The sequence below is a fragment of the Asterias amurensis genome, chromosome 20 (assembly GCF_032118995.1).
Source record: "Asterias amurensis chromosome 20, ASM3211899v1".
In the NCBI taxonomy this organism is placed as follows: domain Eukaryota; kingdom Metazoa; phylum Echinodermata; class Asteroidea; order Forcipulatida; family Asteriidae; genus Asterias; species Asterias amurensis.
In genome coordinates this window covers 10,746,279-10,765,585 of record NC_092667.1, presented here as the reverse complement: position 1 = coordinate 10,765,585, position 19,307 = coordinate 10,746,279, and the positions used below count along the sequence as shown (strand labels likewise).

At 38.2% G+C, this 19,307-nt stretch overlaps 1 protein-coding gene across 4 annotated transcripts in view; it reads left to right on the top strand.

The window, feature by feature from the left end:
- The window catches only part of LOC139952120 (serine/threonine-protein kinase Sgk1-like), a 97,337-nt gene extending 78,342 nt beyond the window's left edge, over positions 1 to 18,995 (top strand). For all 4 annotated transcript variants that reach the window (XM_071951084.1, XM_071951082.1, XM_071951085.1 and 1 more), the window contains 9 exons: positions 311 to 459; positions 1,601 to 1,741; positions 3,734 to 3,875; positions 5,095 to 5,339; positions 5,693 to 5,816; positions 7,649 to 7,744; positions 8,399 to 8,506; positions 10,115 to 10,255; positions 11,404 to 18,995. In XM_071951084.1, coding sequence (XP_071807185.1) covers positions 311 to 459; positions 1,601 to 1,741; positions 3,734 to 3,875; positions 5,095 to 5,339; positions 5,693 to 5,816; positions 7,649 to 7,744; positions 8,399 to 8,506; positions 10,115 to 10,255; positions 11,404 to 11,574 — 1,317 coding nt within the window. In that variant the 3' untranslated portion in view covers positions 11,575 to 18,995. The remainder of the gene's footprint in view (positions 1 to 310; positions 460 to 1,600; positions 1,742 to 3,733; positions 3,876 to 5,094; positions 5,340 to 5,692; positions 5,817 to 7,648; positions 7,745 to 8,398; positions 8,507 to 10,114; positions 10,256 to 11,403) is intronic.
- The last annotated feature ends 312 nt before the right edge of the window (positions 18,996 to 19,307 follow it).

The following is a 19,307-nucleotide window of genomic DNA, read 5'->3' as shown; positions in this document are numbered from 1 at the left end:
TGCCATGTGGTGGCTGAGCAGTTAAGAACACTGAATTCTAATCAGCAGAGTTCGAGTCTTGGTCGTGACACTTGTGTCCTGAAGCAAAGCAAGACACTTAACACCATTTTTGCTGCGTCCTTCGGATGGGACTTCAAGCGGTTTTGAAATGCACAAAAACAGAATCCGGTTACACTTAATGCTTCGAGAAGGGGTCTGCCTCGGTGTGTTTGGCAGTGGCTGCTGAAAGCACCACCGCACCTTGTAAGATTTTTTCAGATTTTGAAAATATTAACTTTTGTAACCAAACTGTTGTTGTTTCTGTGTTCAGCTCAAGAAGAAGTTTCCAGAGGCTGATTTTAAACTTCCGGGAAAGAAGCTTTTTGGAAATAACTTTGACCCCGAGTTCATACGTCAACGACGAGAAGGTCTCCACGACTTCATCCAAAAGATAATCACTAATCCCAAGATCCTTCAGCTGTAAGTACAGAGGCATTTATTGAAAATCATTTTCAAAAGTGGACTGTTAATATAAATGGTTGATTGCTAAAAAAATCACATTGCAGCCAGAAAAGGCTGATTTGCATGACATTGACTTTATTTAAGCACACAACTAAATCTGAGGTCTCGAAATCAAATTCTTGGCAAAATAACTTCTTTCTCGAAAACTACATCACTTCAGAGGGAGCCGTTTCTCACAATGTTTTATACTATCAACATCTCCCTATTACTCGTAACCAAGTAAGGTTTTATGCTAGTAATTATTTTGAGTAATTACCAATAGTGTCCACTGCCTCTAAAAACAATCTATTTTACTAATCTCAAGACCTTTACCCATAAGTGGGAGTCAGTCCATACTACTAATTCTAAGATTCTGGAGTTGTAATTACGGAGGCATTTATTAAAAAATCAATCCCAAAAGTGGGTTGTAGGTCCTCAAGCTGTTTGTCACATTTGTGGTTATCCCAACCGGTTAATTTGACTAATCTCAAGATGTTTACCCATACATGTAGTAGTCAGTCCATACTATTAATACTAAGATTCTGGAGTTGTAAGTACGGAGGTATTTATTTACAAATCAATCCCAAAAGTGGGTTGTAGGTCTTCAAGCTGTTTGTCACATTTGTGGTTATCCCATTCGGTTAATTTGACTAATCTCAAGATAAGTAGGATTTGAAACTTTGCATGGTGGAAATACGATATAGAAAGGTTTGCGGAAACACCATGTAATGACTATCTTCTAATGAGTTGGGGTGGTTCTGAAAAGAACCGTTGGTTTTAACTCGACGTTTCGATCAGTATGCTCTGATTGTCTTCTGGAGAAAGCTGGAGAAAGCTCAAAATCTCAAGATGTTTACCCATATGTAGTAGTAGTCCGTAATACAAACTCTAGGATTGGATTTTTTGTATTCAACAGTCTTGGTTTTGCTATCTTGACTTTCCTAAAATGCTTTGAGACTTCACTGTAATGTTGCGCTATTAATAAACTGTTTTTAATTATCGTTATCATCGGCAGTGGAAGTGTCGTGGCCAAGCGGCTAAGAGCACCAAATTCAAACACTGGTGTTTCTGATCAGCAGTGTGTGGGTTCGAGACTTCAATATTATTATTATTATTACAGGACCGATGTACAAAGCTTCTTGTCCCTAGATGACCCTCGAAACAACTCAGACAACAACGTCATCGATGAGAACAACACAGAGTATTTCAGCGATCCGAAAGATCCCAATACAATCAACCTGGGTCCATCTGCAAATCCATCGTAAGTCTTTACACCTCCTGGGGTGGATTTCACAAAGGTAGTCCTAACTTAGGACTAGTCCTAGGCAATGCTAAGAGATAGGACCAGTCCTAAGTTAGGATGAGTTACTGGTCCTAACTTAGGACCAGTCCTATCTCTTAGCATTGCTTAGGATTAGTCCTAAGTTAGGACTACCTTTGTGAAATCGACCCCTGGTTTATTTCGGTTTAAGAATGTCGGGATGGTCTAATGGTATCTTTCCTCGCCTTGCACTTTTGGGATCCCAGTTCGAATCCTGCAGAGCCAGAATTTAGACAGAAACTATTGCTAGTAAGCATGGTAAGTACATGTACATAGTGGAAAGAGAAACTTAAAAGATAAGAAATACATTACATTGGAACCTCATTACGTTGGGTTAAATATAAGCTTTGTGAGGCATTGCATGGTGATGTCAATTTATATTTGGTTTGTGGTAACACCATATGTGTCTACTTTGCTACATGTAGTTCTTTTGAGAACTTCTATTTTGGAGTAGATTTTTTTAATTCAGGAGACTTCTCAGTACTGAAAAGTGCTGTCCTGCTTATTAACTGCCAACTGGGTGGAAATATAGCTGTTAACAGTTAGAGTGCATTCAAAGCAGATTATCCCCCCCTGGGTGATAAATATAACTGTTGGGGATTAAACACATCATGATCAATCAAGGGGGATTAGGGAGAAGGTTTGAAACTCTCTGTGGGCCAGACAATGAGTGTCTGGCGCTCCAACCTACATGCATGATGGTACTTGTGTAATTCAATAAGCCATTTGCATGTAAGATTTGAATATTGTCTGGGACAAAGACATGCTTAAAGTCACCTGGAAGTGGTATTTTTTCAAAATAAAGCTTTTGCCACTAATATATGTGTTTTGATGAGTGGAATGTGAATAAACAGTTAACTAAGGTTTTAAAAAATCAGTTCTTATGTTATTTACAAATTTAAGAGTAGACCCTGACCCAAGAGGGCGCTGTTCGTGACGTCAATCGAGGCAGACTTTGCCTGTAATGGGTAGAGTAAACACAATTGCAAAGTACATGTACGGACCAAGTCGTGAGTTTGTCTGTTTCAAAAAAAAGATTTTTGGTTTTTTTTTTCCGGCAATGCCGACCAGGTGTATTGCTGCTGAATGCAGAAAAACACTTTTTGAAATGTACCAACTCACGACTTGGACGTGTTTACTATACGCATTGCAGGCAAAGTCTGCCTCAATTGATGTCACAAAAGGGGTAGGCGGAGTCAGCCCCCAAACAACTTTATATATTTTTTAAACATATAAATCGTGACAAACAATTACTAAAAAAATTGTTTTATTATTACTCTTATGTTTGAAAGAAAAAAAATTATATTTCCAGGTGACTTTAAGCCTTTTTCACACAGCAAAAATATAGCCAGGGTCCCTTGCTATAAAATTTACGAGCATGGATTGTGTATTTGCTATCTCTGTGTATGACAGATTTTGTGAGCTTTCACACTGCAAAGTAAAAAAATACTAACAACCCTTGTGTGCCACGAAAGTATTGGTAAATCCTGATCACCTTAATGGGGCAAGATAGCACCCACAATAGCATGGGCAACTTCACCCAGGACGGCGGTCAATAAACAAGGATCCCCTTCACACGATGTTGTAGCGCACGTCCTTGGTCAAAACTTCCGCTAGTGTCAGATTTTTGTCGGAGGTCCGGAGCTCCAACAAAATGTAGCAATGTTGGACAAGATTTTACAAGGGACCCTGGACACTCTAAAAATTGTTGTCCTTTCACACGAGGTGCATTTTGTAAAATTTTACAACCATGCTACAATTTAGCAAGGGACCCTTGCTAAATTGTAACATGTGAAAGGGGCTTATGTCACAATGTATCACTTACAATTGAACTCCTCAGACTACCGAGACAGTTGTTATGTCACAGAGACAAACGAATATCAAATACTAATTGCAACAAGCTGACCATTGTTTAAATAAATTGTTTTTCAGAGCACGACCAAGTGACTTTGACTTTCTTAAGGTGATCGGCAAGGGAAGTTTTGGTAAAGTGCTTCTAGCTAAACACAAACACATGGATAAGGTTTACGCTGTGAAGGTGCTGGAGAAGAAGGCTATCATGCAAAGAAATGAAGTGAGTAGATGACCATTATAGTTTTGTTTTTTTACCCTTACACCGATGTGTATTACAAACCTTTTTGCAGACATGGCAGACACAATGCTAGCCTACAACACTATTAAGTTTGGGGGAATTTGTTTGGAAATACCCAAACCTAACAGTGCAGTCATATTGTTTCCACCATGTCTCAAAAAGTCTTTTTCAGCACTGTATACTCGGTACTTTTTCCGAGGTCTGTGGGAAAAAAAACACAGGCAAATCAATCTCGTGGGATTCAAACTCATGACCTTTGCATTGCCAGAGAAGATGTCTTTCCACTTGACCTCTGAGTCCACTTAATAAACCTCTGAACTGGCCCAATGGCTTGAGGCAGTATGAATCCTTAGCAATAGGTACCGCAGCAATTTTATGTTTTGGTATGAGGGATAAAGAATACAATTGTACATATCCGTGAGGAAGATGCTTTACCATATTTCATCCCACTTTTAAATTGTCATTTTTTTTCTTTACGTACACTTCTTGTTTCAGCGCTTAGAAACCTGGTATTAAGCGCTATATAAATGCATGTTAATATTATAATTGCTTTGTGTTTTGGATGAGACATTAAGTCGTAGGTCCCATACCAGGATTGGTAGTGTACGTTAAAGAACCTGAAGCACTTATCGTGGAAGTGCATGGGTTAGCCCTGGTGTTGCTGGTTCACAATGCAAGGACCCTTGTTTACAGGTTCCCTCAGGCTTTCAAGAGTGATTTATTAGTTCACTTATGAGGCATCTTTGGTTTTATTATCATAAATTTGTGATAGTAATATAATAATAACAATGCAGAGACACGGTAAGGAGGCAGGGGTGGATTTCACAAAGGTAGTCCTAACTATGGACTAGTCCTAAGCAATGCTAACAGATAGGACTGGTCCTAAGTTAGGACCAGTAACTCATCCTAACTTAGGACTGGTCCTATCTCTTAGCATCGCCTAGGACTAGTCCTAAGTTAGGACCAGTAACTCATCCTAACTTAGGACTGGTCCTATCTCTTAGCATCGCCTAGGACTAGTCCTAAGTTAGGACTACCTTTTTGAAATCCACCCCTGTTTCTCTATCTAAAAAGCATGAGCATTCATTAAAATACACCAAAATAAATGTGCCCTTTCCTGCTCAATCACAAAGTTGGATCAGAGACTTGAACACTGAGGGCGTTTTTAGGGTTTCCCTAAAATGTTTTTCTTTTTTGACAGCAAAAACACATCATGGCAGAGAGAAGCGTCCTACTGAAGAACCTCAAACATCCATTCCTGGTCTCACTCCATTACTCTTTCCAAACACCGGACAAACTCTACTTTGTCCTGGACTACGTCAACGGCGGGGAGCTGTTCTTTCACCTGCAAAGAGAAAGGTCTTTCCCGGAGCCGAGAGCTCGGTTCTACACTGCTGAAATTGCCAGCGCAATCGGTTACCTTCACTCGCTGGATATCATTTACAGGTATTGTGCGAAACGGGTATTATGGGTATTATCCTGAAAATCATATGGAAATTTGGTTGGTAATCCTGTTTCTATCGAGGAAGAAATTTCATGCTTAGCAAAATTTTGTGCTTAGCAGCTCTATGAAATAGGGCCCAGATTGCATAGGTTTTCCTTTGAATAATTCTATCGAGTTTTCTGGCTTTTTTTTTCAGATATCAATAATCATATACCACAAGGGAAACTGACTGGGTAAATTTTTAATGATTTCGCGTTCAACAAAAAAAAGCTAACTAGCGTGGGACTCAAACCATTAACCTCGAGATTGGTGAATAATTTATTCAGCAGTTGTTTCTAATGTATTGCCTTTTCAGAGATCTGAAACCCGAGAACATCCTTCTTGACAGTATAGGCCACGTCGTGATGACAGACTTTGGGCTGTGTAAGGAGGGAATTGCAGCAAAGGGTACTACGTCAACATTCTGTGGAACACCAGAGGTATTACAAATTCTTATATACATGTAGAGCATTTCACAATAACCATCTCAATGCGCTTTACATTCGTGCCCTGCCGTCGATTTCACAAAACGCTTTCCTAACTTCTAAGTTCTAAAAAGAGTCCTAATTCTTTGTGGAATCGACAGCTGGTTATTGGGACAATAACATCCCTTTAATTTTTCTCAGCTCCCTGGTGAGTATACAACCCCGGCAACCGTAGCGCTCCAAAGGCTTTTTCATACACAATATCAACCTCTACCCTCACAGGTACCCATTTATACCTCTGGCATAACTCACTCTTCTAAAATAATCAAAATTTGAGCCATAAGAAAACTACCTTTTTATTGGCCAAGCGTTTTGGGGGGTAGTTGTTTTTGGAAGAAAGCTACTTTCATGGCTAACAAATTCACATGGTGTGCATCTTGTGTGAGACAGACTGAAAGATCACACAGCTTAATCAACCGGAACAGCCTCTGCACTTAAAAGTGCACTTGCACATTTTTCATGGACACGTGTTCTGAAATATATTCACCCCACACGTGGCCAGCACAACTGGCTTTACTTCAAGCCATGATCTTCTTAAGTCACCACAAACCCACGCTGCCATTATTCTTGGATCCCCACGCTGTCATCATTTTGGTACAAGGGTTGTCTACAGCCTTCATCCACAACTTTGTATCCTTTCCAGGCTACCTTGGCTTTGAAAACAATTTGAGCCATAAGAAAACCATATCTTCATGACTCCTTATCGTGACAAAAACGGTCAGCTTTCCCATTGGCCGACCCTCTTTTGGGAAGAAAGCTACTTTCACTGCTAACAAATTTACGTGTCCATCTAGTGTAAAATAGACTGAAATATCACCCAGCTTAATCAAGTGAAACAGCCTCTGTACTTCCAAAGTAAAGTATGCACCTTTGTCATTTCTGAAATATATTCACCCCACACATGGCCAGCACAACTGGCTTTATGACAAGCCATGATCTTCTTAAGTCACCACAGACCCACGCCACCGGTATCCCCACAAGGGGTTATTTGCAGCTTCTCTAGCCTTCATCCACGGCTTTGTATCCCCCCTCTAGGCTACCATGGCTTCTGGTTACAGACCACTCAGGATCTCTACGTTAGAGTGTGGGTTACGATGTTTGCACTAGTAATCCACATAGATTGACATTTGGCTGCTGCCTAAGCCAAGCCGGACTATCGGGTTCAGTTCCGATGCACTTGGCCATTTTTTTTCTTTCTTGTTTGCTCTTGTTATGTTTGCATTTCGTACGCACCGTAGACTCCATTAATAGATCCATGAACGCTTTCATGCTGACGTAGATGTGTCTTGTTTACTTTGTGGTGAAAGTTTTAGCAGAAACACAATCTAGAGATTCTATGAAATGTTAATTTTAATCGACACACGCAAAAAAAAGTTGGTCTCGCCAATTTAAAAGGGCTCAATTTTATAAAGCATTTTAAGCAGGAAATAAAGCTTAGCAAATTTCTTTGACAAGCAAAACATGAGTTGGGAACCATTGACAACTGTGAAAACACAATAAAATGTTTTGCTTATAACATGTTTTAAGCTAAGACTGATTAATCTTAATCAGCTTTTTCATTAGTTCATGTTTTATATCAAGTAGAGATACTTTTCAAGACGAAACTTTCCAGTGGATTTTCAGCTGGTGCTCAGCTGTTTCAACTACCGTTTGCTCAGCCTGTCACTATGACTAGAGTACACTTCTTCAGCACTTTCATTAAAGATTTGTAAGTTCCAAGCTATGCATTCTTCACTTGTTCATCCATCTCTAACTGCTTTCTTGTTTCTTTATGATCTCTTCTTCAGTATCTTGCCCCAGAAGTCTTGAAGAAGCAGGAGTACGATCGTAGTGTCGACTGGTGGTGCTTAGGAGCTGTACTCTATGAAATGCTCTCCGGATTGGTAAGAAATCTAATGAACCAGTGTCTTTTCTCATCTTCCGTGGCCTCTTTTGGCCTGTTAGTTTTACACCAAGGTTGCGGTAAGTTTGACAGGGAGGGTAGTTTTACCATTTTGTATCCCCATTGGGTTTTATGTTTTAACTCTACTGACAAGTTGCAAAAATTGTGGTTGCCACTCTAAAGAACTAAGAGCACATTCTGGAATTGGGGGGGGGGAATTGTGAAGATCATGGATTTACATAAAACTTACAAGGTGTAACGGTGATGAATGTAGAAAACTTCTCTTGCAATATTTCTGTCTGAAATTTCATATTTGATAATAAATAATCCAATTTCGTGTTTGGAGTTCATCGCTCAGTGAGCGTTTTATTCTTTTCCCTTTTGAATCGATGTCATGCAAAATGTGTAATCGGTTTTGCACAGTTTCTTGCGACCCAGAAGGCCGATCGATCTCAAACTTCTACAGGTTTGTCAGTTTATGTATATGGTGGATTACATGAAGTGCTTTCACTGCCAGCAACTGTTTTGTTAGTGAAAACCAATTCAGTAATGTTCCTTTAAGTATAACTAAGTAAAAGTTGAACAATTGTGGTTGCTACCTCAGAACTTAACTTGGATGTTTTTTTAGTAAATGTTTCTTTGTTGTTTGCGTCAGCCTCCATTTTACAGCCGAGACACCGCCGAGATGTACGATAACATCCTACATAGACCACTTAGAATGAAGAGCAACTTCTCCTCTGCAGCTAAGGGAATTCTAGAAGGGGTAAGTGATCGACGATTCTTTTAAAACCCTGACTCCCTTGGGTGACATTCATAGGATCCTTCCTCATGCGAACAAAAACCCAACACCATAATGGCAACTCAACACCCAGACTGTTCGACTCTTATTATAGTGGTAAGCCTTGGTAGAGCGTAATACGCTTTTACGGAACTATCCACTTACTCCCCTCTCGTCTTTAACGGATACGGAATAATGCGGCAAGGATAATCCAGGGATGAGATTGTTCAGACTTTTGGCTGAGTTCAGACTTTTAATGTCGGCCTGGTGAAGAAAATCAGACAATATTTTTTTCCACAAATAAAGAAATCCTGCTTATTGGTCCACTTCTCTAGTGCTTTGGATACTATTTCCAAAAGCTCCTTGAAATCTATAACCCCAGGGGTTACAAAACAGTAGACATGGCATCATGGCTTCGGCATCTCTCCTGCGCCAGGAGTGTCTTTTAGACAGACATGGCGCATTATAAATTGCCACTATTATTATTATTTATTATTTCAATATACTGTACCTTTTAATTTGTATCCAAGTTTCAGACTTTTTCGTTAGTAATGACTCTCATCCCTGATGATTACGTACACCATGAAAACAGACCGCATCACACCATATTAGCTGACTTGCACTGGCTCTCCATCCAACAAAGAGTTAAATATAAACTGTGCCTCATTATTTTCAAGATCCCAAAAAATGGGATTGGTTAGGGTTTAAGGCAAGAATTGTTCAAACTTGTTTTATGAAAGATGGCCTAAAAATACAAGGCCACTTCACGATGAGGGCTACACTAAACTGATTTGGACTGTTGACCCATATCAACTGCCGCCGACCCATATCAACTGTCGCCAAGGGTAGGTTGCCACCTAATCCTTGGACTGAACCAGGGTTACCCCTTCAAAGTCCATAAGGATGTAGACATAGGCATCATCCACAAGGAGCCTGACTGGTAGAGCAGAATACATTACACTCCCAACTTTTTAACAAGCAATTACGGTTAAGTGCCTTTAACTGTTTAAAGATGCTACGTTAGATTTTTGGCCGATTTGACCTAAAAATTTTGATTTAAAATTCAAAAGGTATTTTCATGGGGGTCGAGAAAGTTACAAGCTTTCATTTGAGCTATTGCTCGAAAAAGTCCGCCAATTATTAGTAGCAGTGAAATAAAGTGCTCAAAATTAGTTTTTGTCGGGATCCCGACAATGTACATGTATTACGTGACCAATTCTTATATGTTTTATAAGAAACGTTTTAAATTTTTGTCATGGTTCCTGACCATTAAAAGTAAAAGTTAAACCTTTTTTTTCGTTAGAGCGGGTGATACTCTTTGAAATATCATTCACATAGAAAAATCTATTTTTTAATGTTTGGGGCCAAAAATCTGACATAGCATCTTCAAGGGCACAAGTGTCTTGGCGGGATTCTAACCCACACTTGACTACTGATTACACCAGAGCTTGGGTTTGGTGAACTACACGTAGACCACTCGGCATTGCCACGCCAATGTGCACTATTGTTCTCGTACCTTATTTTCTCTCTTGTTTTTTCACAATTCCAAAACTCCAAATTGATTATTCTTTTGCTGTCTTCCTTGGTCACCAGATGCTCCAGAAGGATCGCAAGAAGAGACTCGGCGCCGGTGATCAGGACTTTGAAGTGATTCGTTGTCATGAATTTTTTGAGTCGATAGACTGGGTGCTGCTTGACAACAGAGAGATAACCCCACCGTTCAATCCTAGTGTGGTAAGTTGCGTACAGATCTTTGCCTACATGTACATGCATTTGAATTTCATTCAAAGATAAGGTCTACAGCCAACTACTGTAATCTATCAATTATCAGGCAACTTTGAAGTCTTTCTAGCATGGAAGTTACCTTGGGACCACCCCAAAATAGACTTAAAGGCAGTGGACACTATTGGTAGTTGTCAAAGACCAGTCTTCTCCTTTTGTGTGTCTAAACACGTGCATAAAATAACAACATGTGAAAATTTAAGCTCAATTGGTCGTCGAAGTTGCGAGATAATGAAAAAAAAAAAAACCGTGTCACACTGAGTTGTGTGCTCTCAGATGCTTGATTTTTGAGACCTCAAAATCTACTTCTGAGGTCTCGAAATCAAATTCCATCAAGCCGCCATCCGAGCTAAAACGATGACGTAACAATTCGCAACGCACAGATTTGTACGCGTGACGCACGGGATTGGCGCCCTACTCAAAGTGAGGGCGCCCTACTCAAATGACATCATCATGTGCATAAGGTCTGTAGATGTATTGCAAAACGCGTCATCGACCGCCCTCTTTGATGTAATATTCAGGGAAAAGTGCACGCGCAGCGCCTACATGCATGCACTTTTCCTTGTTTATACATCAAAGATGGCGGCCGATGACGCGTATTGCAATCCATCTATTGTACGAAGGAAAGGGTATGAATAAAATAAGCAGAGTGTTTGCGCACATGGCAATACTGAAGAAGTTTTTTCCTTGTCTTATTACAGAGTGACAACATGGACACTAAGAATATTGATCCAATATTGTACATGCATGCACTTTTCCTTGTTTATACATCAAAGATGGCGGTCGATGACGCAGATTTGCAATCCATCTATTGTAAGAAGGAAAGGGTATGAATAAAATAAGCAGAGTGTTTGCGCACATGGCAATACTGAAGAAATTTTTTCCTTGTCTTACATGTATTACAGAGTGACAACATGGACACTAAGAATATTGATCCAATATTGTACATGCATGCACTTTTCCTTGTTTATACATCAAAGATGGCGGTCGATGACGCGTATTGCAATCCATCTATTGTAAGAAGGAAAGGGTATGAATAAAATAAGCAGAGTGTTTGCGCACATGGCAATACTGATGATTTTTGTCCTTGTCTATTACAGAGTGACAACATGGACACTAAGAATATTGATCCTGACTTTGTCCGTGAGCCCGTTCCTCAGTCGGTGGGCCGATCTATCGAGTCTCACATGGTCAGTGCGAGCGTTCAAGAGGCTGACTCTGCATTCACTGGCTTCACGTATGTCCCACCCAGCGAGGCGTTGGAAGACTAAACGACTCCGTAAGCTCAAAGCATTCTAACTTTCCTTAAGAAATCTTGATACTTTTTGTAGGACTCAAAACACAATGGCCACAGTTTAACACTTAACTCACATGGTTTGAAGATAGTGATGGTAAAAAGCTTCCCTAAAAAGTCACAAATATAATTTTGTCTCAGTAAAATGAACATTATTTTAGCAATGTAAAACGTTTAACCTTTAACTGAGACGGAAGATATTTTCATGAAGCAATATGAAATAATCTTGTGACAACTTTTTAATATTTTAGCGACATTGTCTCAAAAACTACATCACCTCAGCAAGCAATATTTTAAGGGAAGCTTTCTGCCATCATTATGTTCAAACTGTGTAAGTTTAATGTTAATCCGTTTACATTGTGTCTTGTGTACAAAAAGTACCCAGTCCCTTTAAATAAGCCCGGCAGATTTCCATTGTGATTTGAATCACCGAGTCTAATATTTGTGTAGTGATATCTTTCGGTTTCAAGAAGTACCATAGAAGAACCATTGATTCTGATATTTGGGGAGTGTCATCTTTTGGTTTCAGGCAGAACCCATAGGTTTACAGTAAGCAACTGTGGAAATACTCCACAAAATCCATAGTACACACAGATTTACTGACTGGAAAATGTCCACCTAGCAGAGACTGGTTACCAGACCGCATGCCATGTCATGAACATTGTAAGACTGGTTCACTGTTTACCTTTGCTTAAACAAGATGCTTGCTTTATACAAGTCTATTATAATGGACAGAGGATCTCAGAATCTTGCTGGCTGGTTTTGATTTTTTTTTTTTTTTCTGATCTAATTTAGTCAGAGAAATCAACCTGATCATTGGTCAATGATTGTGGTGATTGAATTGACTTCAATAATTGAGGCCTGAGATTCAACGATTTTGGGGGACATTTTTGTACGTCATTCTCTTTTTTGTCAACAAAACATACCAAACTTTGTGTAGGGAGTTTTCTTTCAACGAAAGTAAGTCCCTGTATTGAAATCAATTTAGGCTTGTGTCTTTAATATCTGTATGTTATTTAATTGTACGACGGTAAAAGTTGTTATCAGGACTACGTGTTTAAATCCTGAGAAAGAATTTGTTCTTTGAAAAAAAAAATTATGAACTTGCTAATTGAATACTGTATAAAATAAAAGAAAGTGAACTTCACCCTCTAAATGAAAGTGATGTTTATTTTAATCCTTTCAGGGAAACTTTCAGATTTGTCTTTTGAACAAAAAATAGTGAGAGGAAAATTGTGTAAATTAAATATAAATGTAATTGTTTAGATACCTTGGAATATGCATCTTTAAAAACAAATGTTTTCATTTTGTATTAATTTAATTAATTTGTGGATAATATGCTGCTTCTTTCAAAGGCAAGAATTAACGATTATACAAAGTTAACTTCATTTGTATTATAAGAGAAATCATCTATACAAATCACAGTGTATGTAAATTAATTTATGAAACAAAAATTTATGAAACAGAAACACAATTTATATTTTAAAACTAACCAAAGCTTACAATTATGAATTGCCAAATATGTCTTCAAGTTTAAAATTTGAAAACAACAACTATTATTATTTTATAAACAAGCGAAACAACTCCACAAACAAAATTAAAACTTGACACTTGAAAAAGTTTCATAAATTGTGTTATGAAAATTTTGTCCACATCTCAAGAATTCTTGAGAATGGTATAATTCTATGTCCATCCTGCCATTTTCATGTACTAAAATAATAATGTCAAATGACCCACTACATTAAAGACAATGGACACTATTGGTAATTGTCAAAGACCAGTCTTCTCACTTAGTGTACCTCAACATATGCATAAAATAACAAACCTGTGAAAATTTGAGCTCAATTGGTCGTCAAAGTCATGAGATAACTAAAAAAGAAAAACACCTTTGCCACACACAGTTGTGTGCGTTTAGATGGTTGATTTTGAGACCTCAAATTCTAAATCTGAGGACTTGAAATTAAATTCGTGGAAAATAACTTCTTTCTCGAAAACTACGTTACTTCAGAGGGAGCCATTTCCCCCCATTTATACTATCAACCTCTCCCCATTACTTGTCACCAAGTGAGGTTTTATGCTAATAATTTTTTTTGAGTAATTACCAATAGTGTCCACTGCATTTAAGCCCCACCCCAAAAATTTAGTGGCCAATCAGAAGTTGCTGGTTCAATCTGAAATAGATAGTGTTCCCAACCAGCCTGTTCTTAAATTTAAGAATCTTTAAGATTTACAGATGGCTTGTACATATATTTACCTTGTTTACACTTAGTGACTCTAAAGGATCACCCCTATACTCAAATGGATGTGGCTGTATTTTGTGTGATGTACATGTATTTTATCCAATATGGTGCATTCCATTATTGTATGGGACTTTTGAAAGCCCGTACCACAACTCAGAAAACTAAATGGACCAAATCGTAATGTTCTTTAATAACTAAATATATACGTTGGTGAGTAAGTTCAGAAGATTACTGTATTCAGTGAGTTATGTGACAGGTGATTTTTTGCTATAGGTTTATCATGGAGCCATTGAAGCTGTGCGAGAAAGACTGTTGTATTCAACACACTTGGCTAATGTTTGTACATGGTATTGGCTTCAAATACCCAGCTACATTTAGGTCTAGTTTGAGCCTTAGGTTCTACACGTCCTGTCACCACCATGTGAACATAACATCTAAGAGCATATGTTGCCTTTGTTTAAAGACACTGGACACTATTGGTAATTGTCAAAGACCAGTCTTCTCACTTGGTGTATCTCAACATATGCATAACATAACAAACCTGTGAAGATTTGAACTCAATTGGTCGACGAAGTTGCGAGATAATAATGGAAGAAAAGACACCCTGGTCACACGAAGTGGTGTGCTTTCAGATGCTAGATTTTGGTACCTTTAAATTAATTCTGAGGTCTCGAAATCAAATCCTTTGACAATTACTTTTTTTCCTCAAAAACTACGTTACTTCAGAGGGAGCCGGTTCTCACAATATATTATACTATCAACAGCTCTCCATTGCTCGTTACCAAGTAAGGTTTTATGCTAAAAATTATTTTGAGTAATTACCAATAGTGTCCACTGCCTTTAAACACTACCAGTACTTTCCCACAAGTTCTGGTTTGGGATCTCTCAAAACAATTTTTCCAAAAATTCGTGATGCAACTATTCTGTACCATATACATTTGTAGGCATCACATTGTTATTGTTTTCATTGATTGAATTCGTATCAGTCATTTATTTGGCACTTTCTTAACAATAAACTAGCCATTCCGAAAACTTTCTTTCCAGAGTTTAAGATTAATGCATATTCATGTATTACCTTTCCACTGATTATATATGCGTGCGCCGTGCATAACGTATGCCTTTATTCTAAGAGAAGGTACTGTAAACTAACCCAATTTAATTGAGCTGCTTAAGCACAGAAAGCACCTAAGCACAATATTATTATGCACACCAGAATAAAGGTTGCCAGCCAAAATACCACCACATGTACCGCTTATGACGGGTATCCTGCTTCTTTTTGCTAAGCAGGGAAAAAAAATATGGAAAGGTTTGCGGTAACACCATGTAATGACTCTCTCTAATGAGTTGGGGTGGTTCTGAAAAGAACCGTTAGTTTCAACTCGACGTTTCGATCAGTATGCTCTGATCGTCTTCTGCTTAAGAATGTTCCTGCTTAAAGACAGTGGACACTATTGGTAAATGTCAAAGACCAGTCTTCGCACTTGGTGTATCTCAACATATGCATAAAATAACAAACCTGTGAAAATTTGAGCTCAATCGGTCATCGAAGTTGCGAGATAATGATGAAAGAAAAAAACACCCTTGTCACACGAAGTTGTGTGCTTTCAGATGCTTGATTTCGAGACCTCAAGTTCTAAACTTGAGGTCTCGAAATCAAATTCGTGGAAAATTACTTCTTTCTCGGAAACTACTCCACTTCAAAGGGAGCCGTTTCCCACAATGTTTTATACTACCAACTTCTCCCCATTACTCGTTACCAAGTAAGGTTTTATGCTAATAATTATTTTGAGTAATTACCAATAGTGTCAACTGCCTTTAAGCATCTGTATGGAATTGGGCCCAGATGAGATAGAAATCAATAGGTTCTTGTGGTGGAAAATGGTTGTATATTTTTAACAAAGTTTTTCCGTAAAGTGGAGCAACTAATGTTGGTCTTGGGGTGAGCACTTGAAAACATTCCAGCATTGTTTTTCTGTTTTCTGTTCTTTCAAGTAATCAGACAACCACAATTGAAACTGACTTGGGTAAATTGTCATTTAATTTTGGGATGGACAAGCAAAACAAACTGGAGTGGGACTTCAACATGTGCGGTAGATATTTCTACAATTTTAACATGATTTGAGCTTTCAAATACCATATAACAGTAAGATCAAACAAACCTTATGTTTGTTTGTTTTTGTTTGATTGTTTGTCGTGTCATTGACAGTAATACTTCTAAAGTAAGCACAAATTGTCCGAGTTACACCATAATTATGAATTAATGTGAGGTGTGGTTAGTTTGAAAAATATTGAAGAAGTTACGGTGGAATCATTTCACGCGAAGCAACTTGATTTGTATAATAATTGTACTTTGTTTTCTTTCTTTTTAAAGGCAGTGGACACTATTGGTAATTGTCAAAGACTAGCCTTCACACTTGGTGTAACTCAACATAAGCATAAAATAACAAACCTGTGAAAATTTGAACTCAATCGGTCATCGAAGTTGCGAGATAACAATGAAAGAAAAAAACAACATTGTCACACAAAGTTGTGTGCGTTTAGATTGTTGATTTCGAGACCTCAAGTTCTAAATCTGAGGTCTCGAAATCAAATTCGTGGAAAATTACTTATTTCTCGAAAACTATGGCACTTCAAAAGGAGCCGTTTCTCATAAGGTTTTTTACCATCAACCTCTCCCCATTACCAAGTAAGGTTTTATGCTAATAATTATTTTGAGCAATTACCAATAGTGTCCACTGCCTTTAATAACAGAAAGGTTAGATGATGCACTTGGAGGGGGGGGGGGGGGCACATGATGTACAATTAAAGTTGTGTTGTAAAGTCTTTTCTGAGTGAAGATTAAAGATGCATGATGTAGGAAACGGCTGTTTCTACAGAGACAGATGCATGCGGTATACTCCTATTGACAGGCAGCATGCATCAAAGAGACATACACTACTGCCTGAGCAAACCAAAGACATAATAGATGTTAAATTTGCATAGGGGATAAAGAATATTAATTTTGTTTTTTACCCATACACCGATGTGTGTTAGCACTGTATACTCAGTACTTTCCCGAGTCCTGTGAAAAAAATATATATATCGTTGCGGTACCCGCTGCCAAAACATAGGATTCGAACTGCCTCTAGCTGCCGGGCAACCTCGGTAGTCTAGTTGGTAAGACACTGCTCTAGAATTGCAAGGGTCGTGGGTTCGAATCCCACCCGAGTAACATGCCTGTGATATTTTTTCACAGGACTCGGGGAAAGTACCGAGTATACAGTGCTAACACACATCGGTGTATGGGTAAAAAAACAAAACTAACAAACCAAAGACATTTTTCCGTTGAGAATATTTCGTTTTTCGTTTTTGGTTTTTTGTATGTGGAGCAATAAGTTAAGTTTGTGCACCGAACAGCTGAATTACACTACACTGTCTTGTGATTTTTCTACGTTGATATAATGTATGTGTAGGCTTTATAAAGTTTCATGTATCAATTCCCTATACCCCGGCATGGTCATGCTGGTTCAACCTTCCCACCACGGGGACAAAAGTGAAGCACTTAGGAAAGCAAGATATTTCAGAACGATTCTGTGTGGAAATTAACGTAAGCCTAAGACGACCTTAACGACACTGGATACTATTTGTAATTGTCAAGGACCAGTCTTTTCACTTGGTGTATCTCGACATATGCCAACAATAACAAACCTGTTAAAATTTGAGCTCAACTTGGTCGTCGAAGTTGCGAGATAATACTGAACCAAAAAACACCGTTGTCACACAAAGGTGTGTGCTTTGATTTCGAGACCTCATAATCTAAATCTGAGGTATCGAAATCAAATTCGTGGAAAATGACTTCTTTCTTAAAACTACGTTACTTCAGAGGGAGCCGTTTTCTAACAATGTTTTATACTATCAACCTCTCCCTATTACTCATTACCAAGAAAGGTTTTATGCTAAAAATTATTTTGAGTAATTACCAATAGTGTCCACTGCCTTTAACCATTGTGTGCACAGTAGACTAAAAGTCACTTTCCTAGACTATAATAGTTTTAGACATAATTATATGAACGCTCTTACTACATGAGATTTGTAACCAGCTATAATACCTGCCATACTTAATTTTGCATTATTATGTCAGAATTACCCCCAAAAAACAGTTTAAGCCTTAAGACAACAGCGTAACATGTGTTCATGTCAGTTGCAACTTAAACAAAAAACGTAAAAACACACACCTGTGGTTTATGTTGAGCGATTCCGGTAATGCGCTATTCTTTCTTTCAAAATGCTTTTGGTTAAAGGAACACGCTGCCTTGGATCGGACGAGTTGGTCGATAAAAAGCGTTTGTAACGGTTTTGTATAAAAGGCATATGGTTGGAACAATGTTTAAAAGTAGAATACAGTCAAGGATCCACACAAATTTGCCTCGAAATTGCGTGGTTTTCATTTTACTGTACGAACTAACACGGTCGGCTATTTATGGGAGTCAACAATTTGGCCAACCGTGTTAGTCGACGAGGTAAAAGAAAAATCGTGCATTTTCGAGGCATTTTTGTGTGGATCATTGTATTCTACGTTTACAACATCTTTCTACCCATGTGCATTTTATAACAAACGGTTACAAACGCTTTTCAAAGACCAACTCGACCGATCCAAGGCAACGTGTTCCTTTAATAATCTTTTTTATGTTGATTTGACAATGGGTTACATCTAATGAACTATTGAACAGAATGTTTAGATAATACTCGGCCGTGTTGAGCAGTGCGTGCAACCATAAGGTAATCATAGTGTTCAGGCGGCCATTTTGAATTATTGGAGTTTTTGCAGAGGTGGCGTTCTTTCATTGTAAATGAGCGGGGAATTGTAAAGGTAGATATGTTTAAAACGAACAAGTTATACTTATAGTCTAATTGTTATATTTAACAGATACAAAGTACATATAGATAAACTTTATCAGATATTCAATATTGATTTGTAATTAGATAACTAATAGTTCTATTTAACTAGAGTACAAATCAACAGTCAAAACAAACAGAAAATAATTATATCCAATTGTTTGTACATAGTGTAATATATGAAATGATACCTCCTCAATATTGTATGATGTGTTTAAAACTGCAGTAAAGACAAGAAAACTGGAATAAATTGAAGAATTTAAAAAAGAAAGAATATTTTTAAGGGGAAAGATGAGTTTGGAAATGTATTCTTCTGTGTCATTAATAATCATACGACTTGGTAGCCGTCCACCTTCCCTTCTCAATAACAACCCCTCCAAGAAAAATCGACCGTTCTACCTGATCTTCCCCCATGCACAGAGTAAAGGGACACGTTGCCTAGGATCGGTCGAGTTGGTCCATGAAAAGCGTTTGCAAACCGTTTGTTATAAAATGCATATGGTTAGAAAGATGGTTAAAAAGTAGAGTATAACGATCCACACAAATATGCCTCAAAATCGCACGGTTTTTGTTGTTCGTCGTGAACAAACACGGC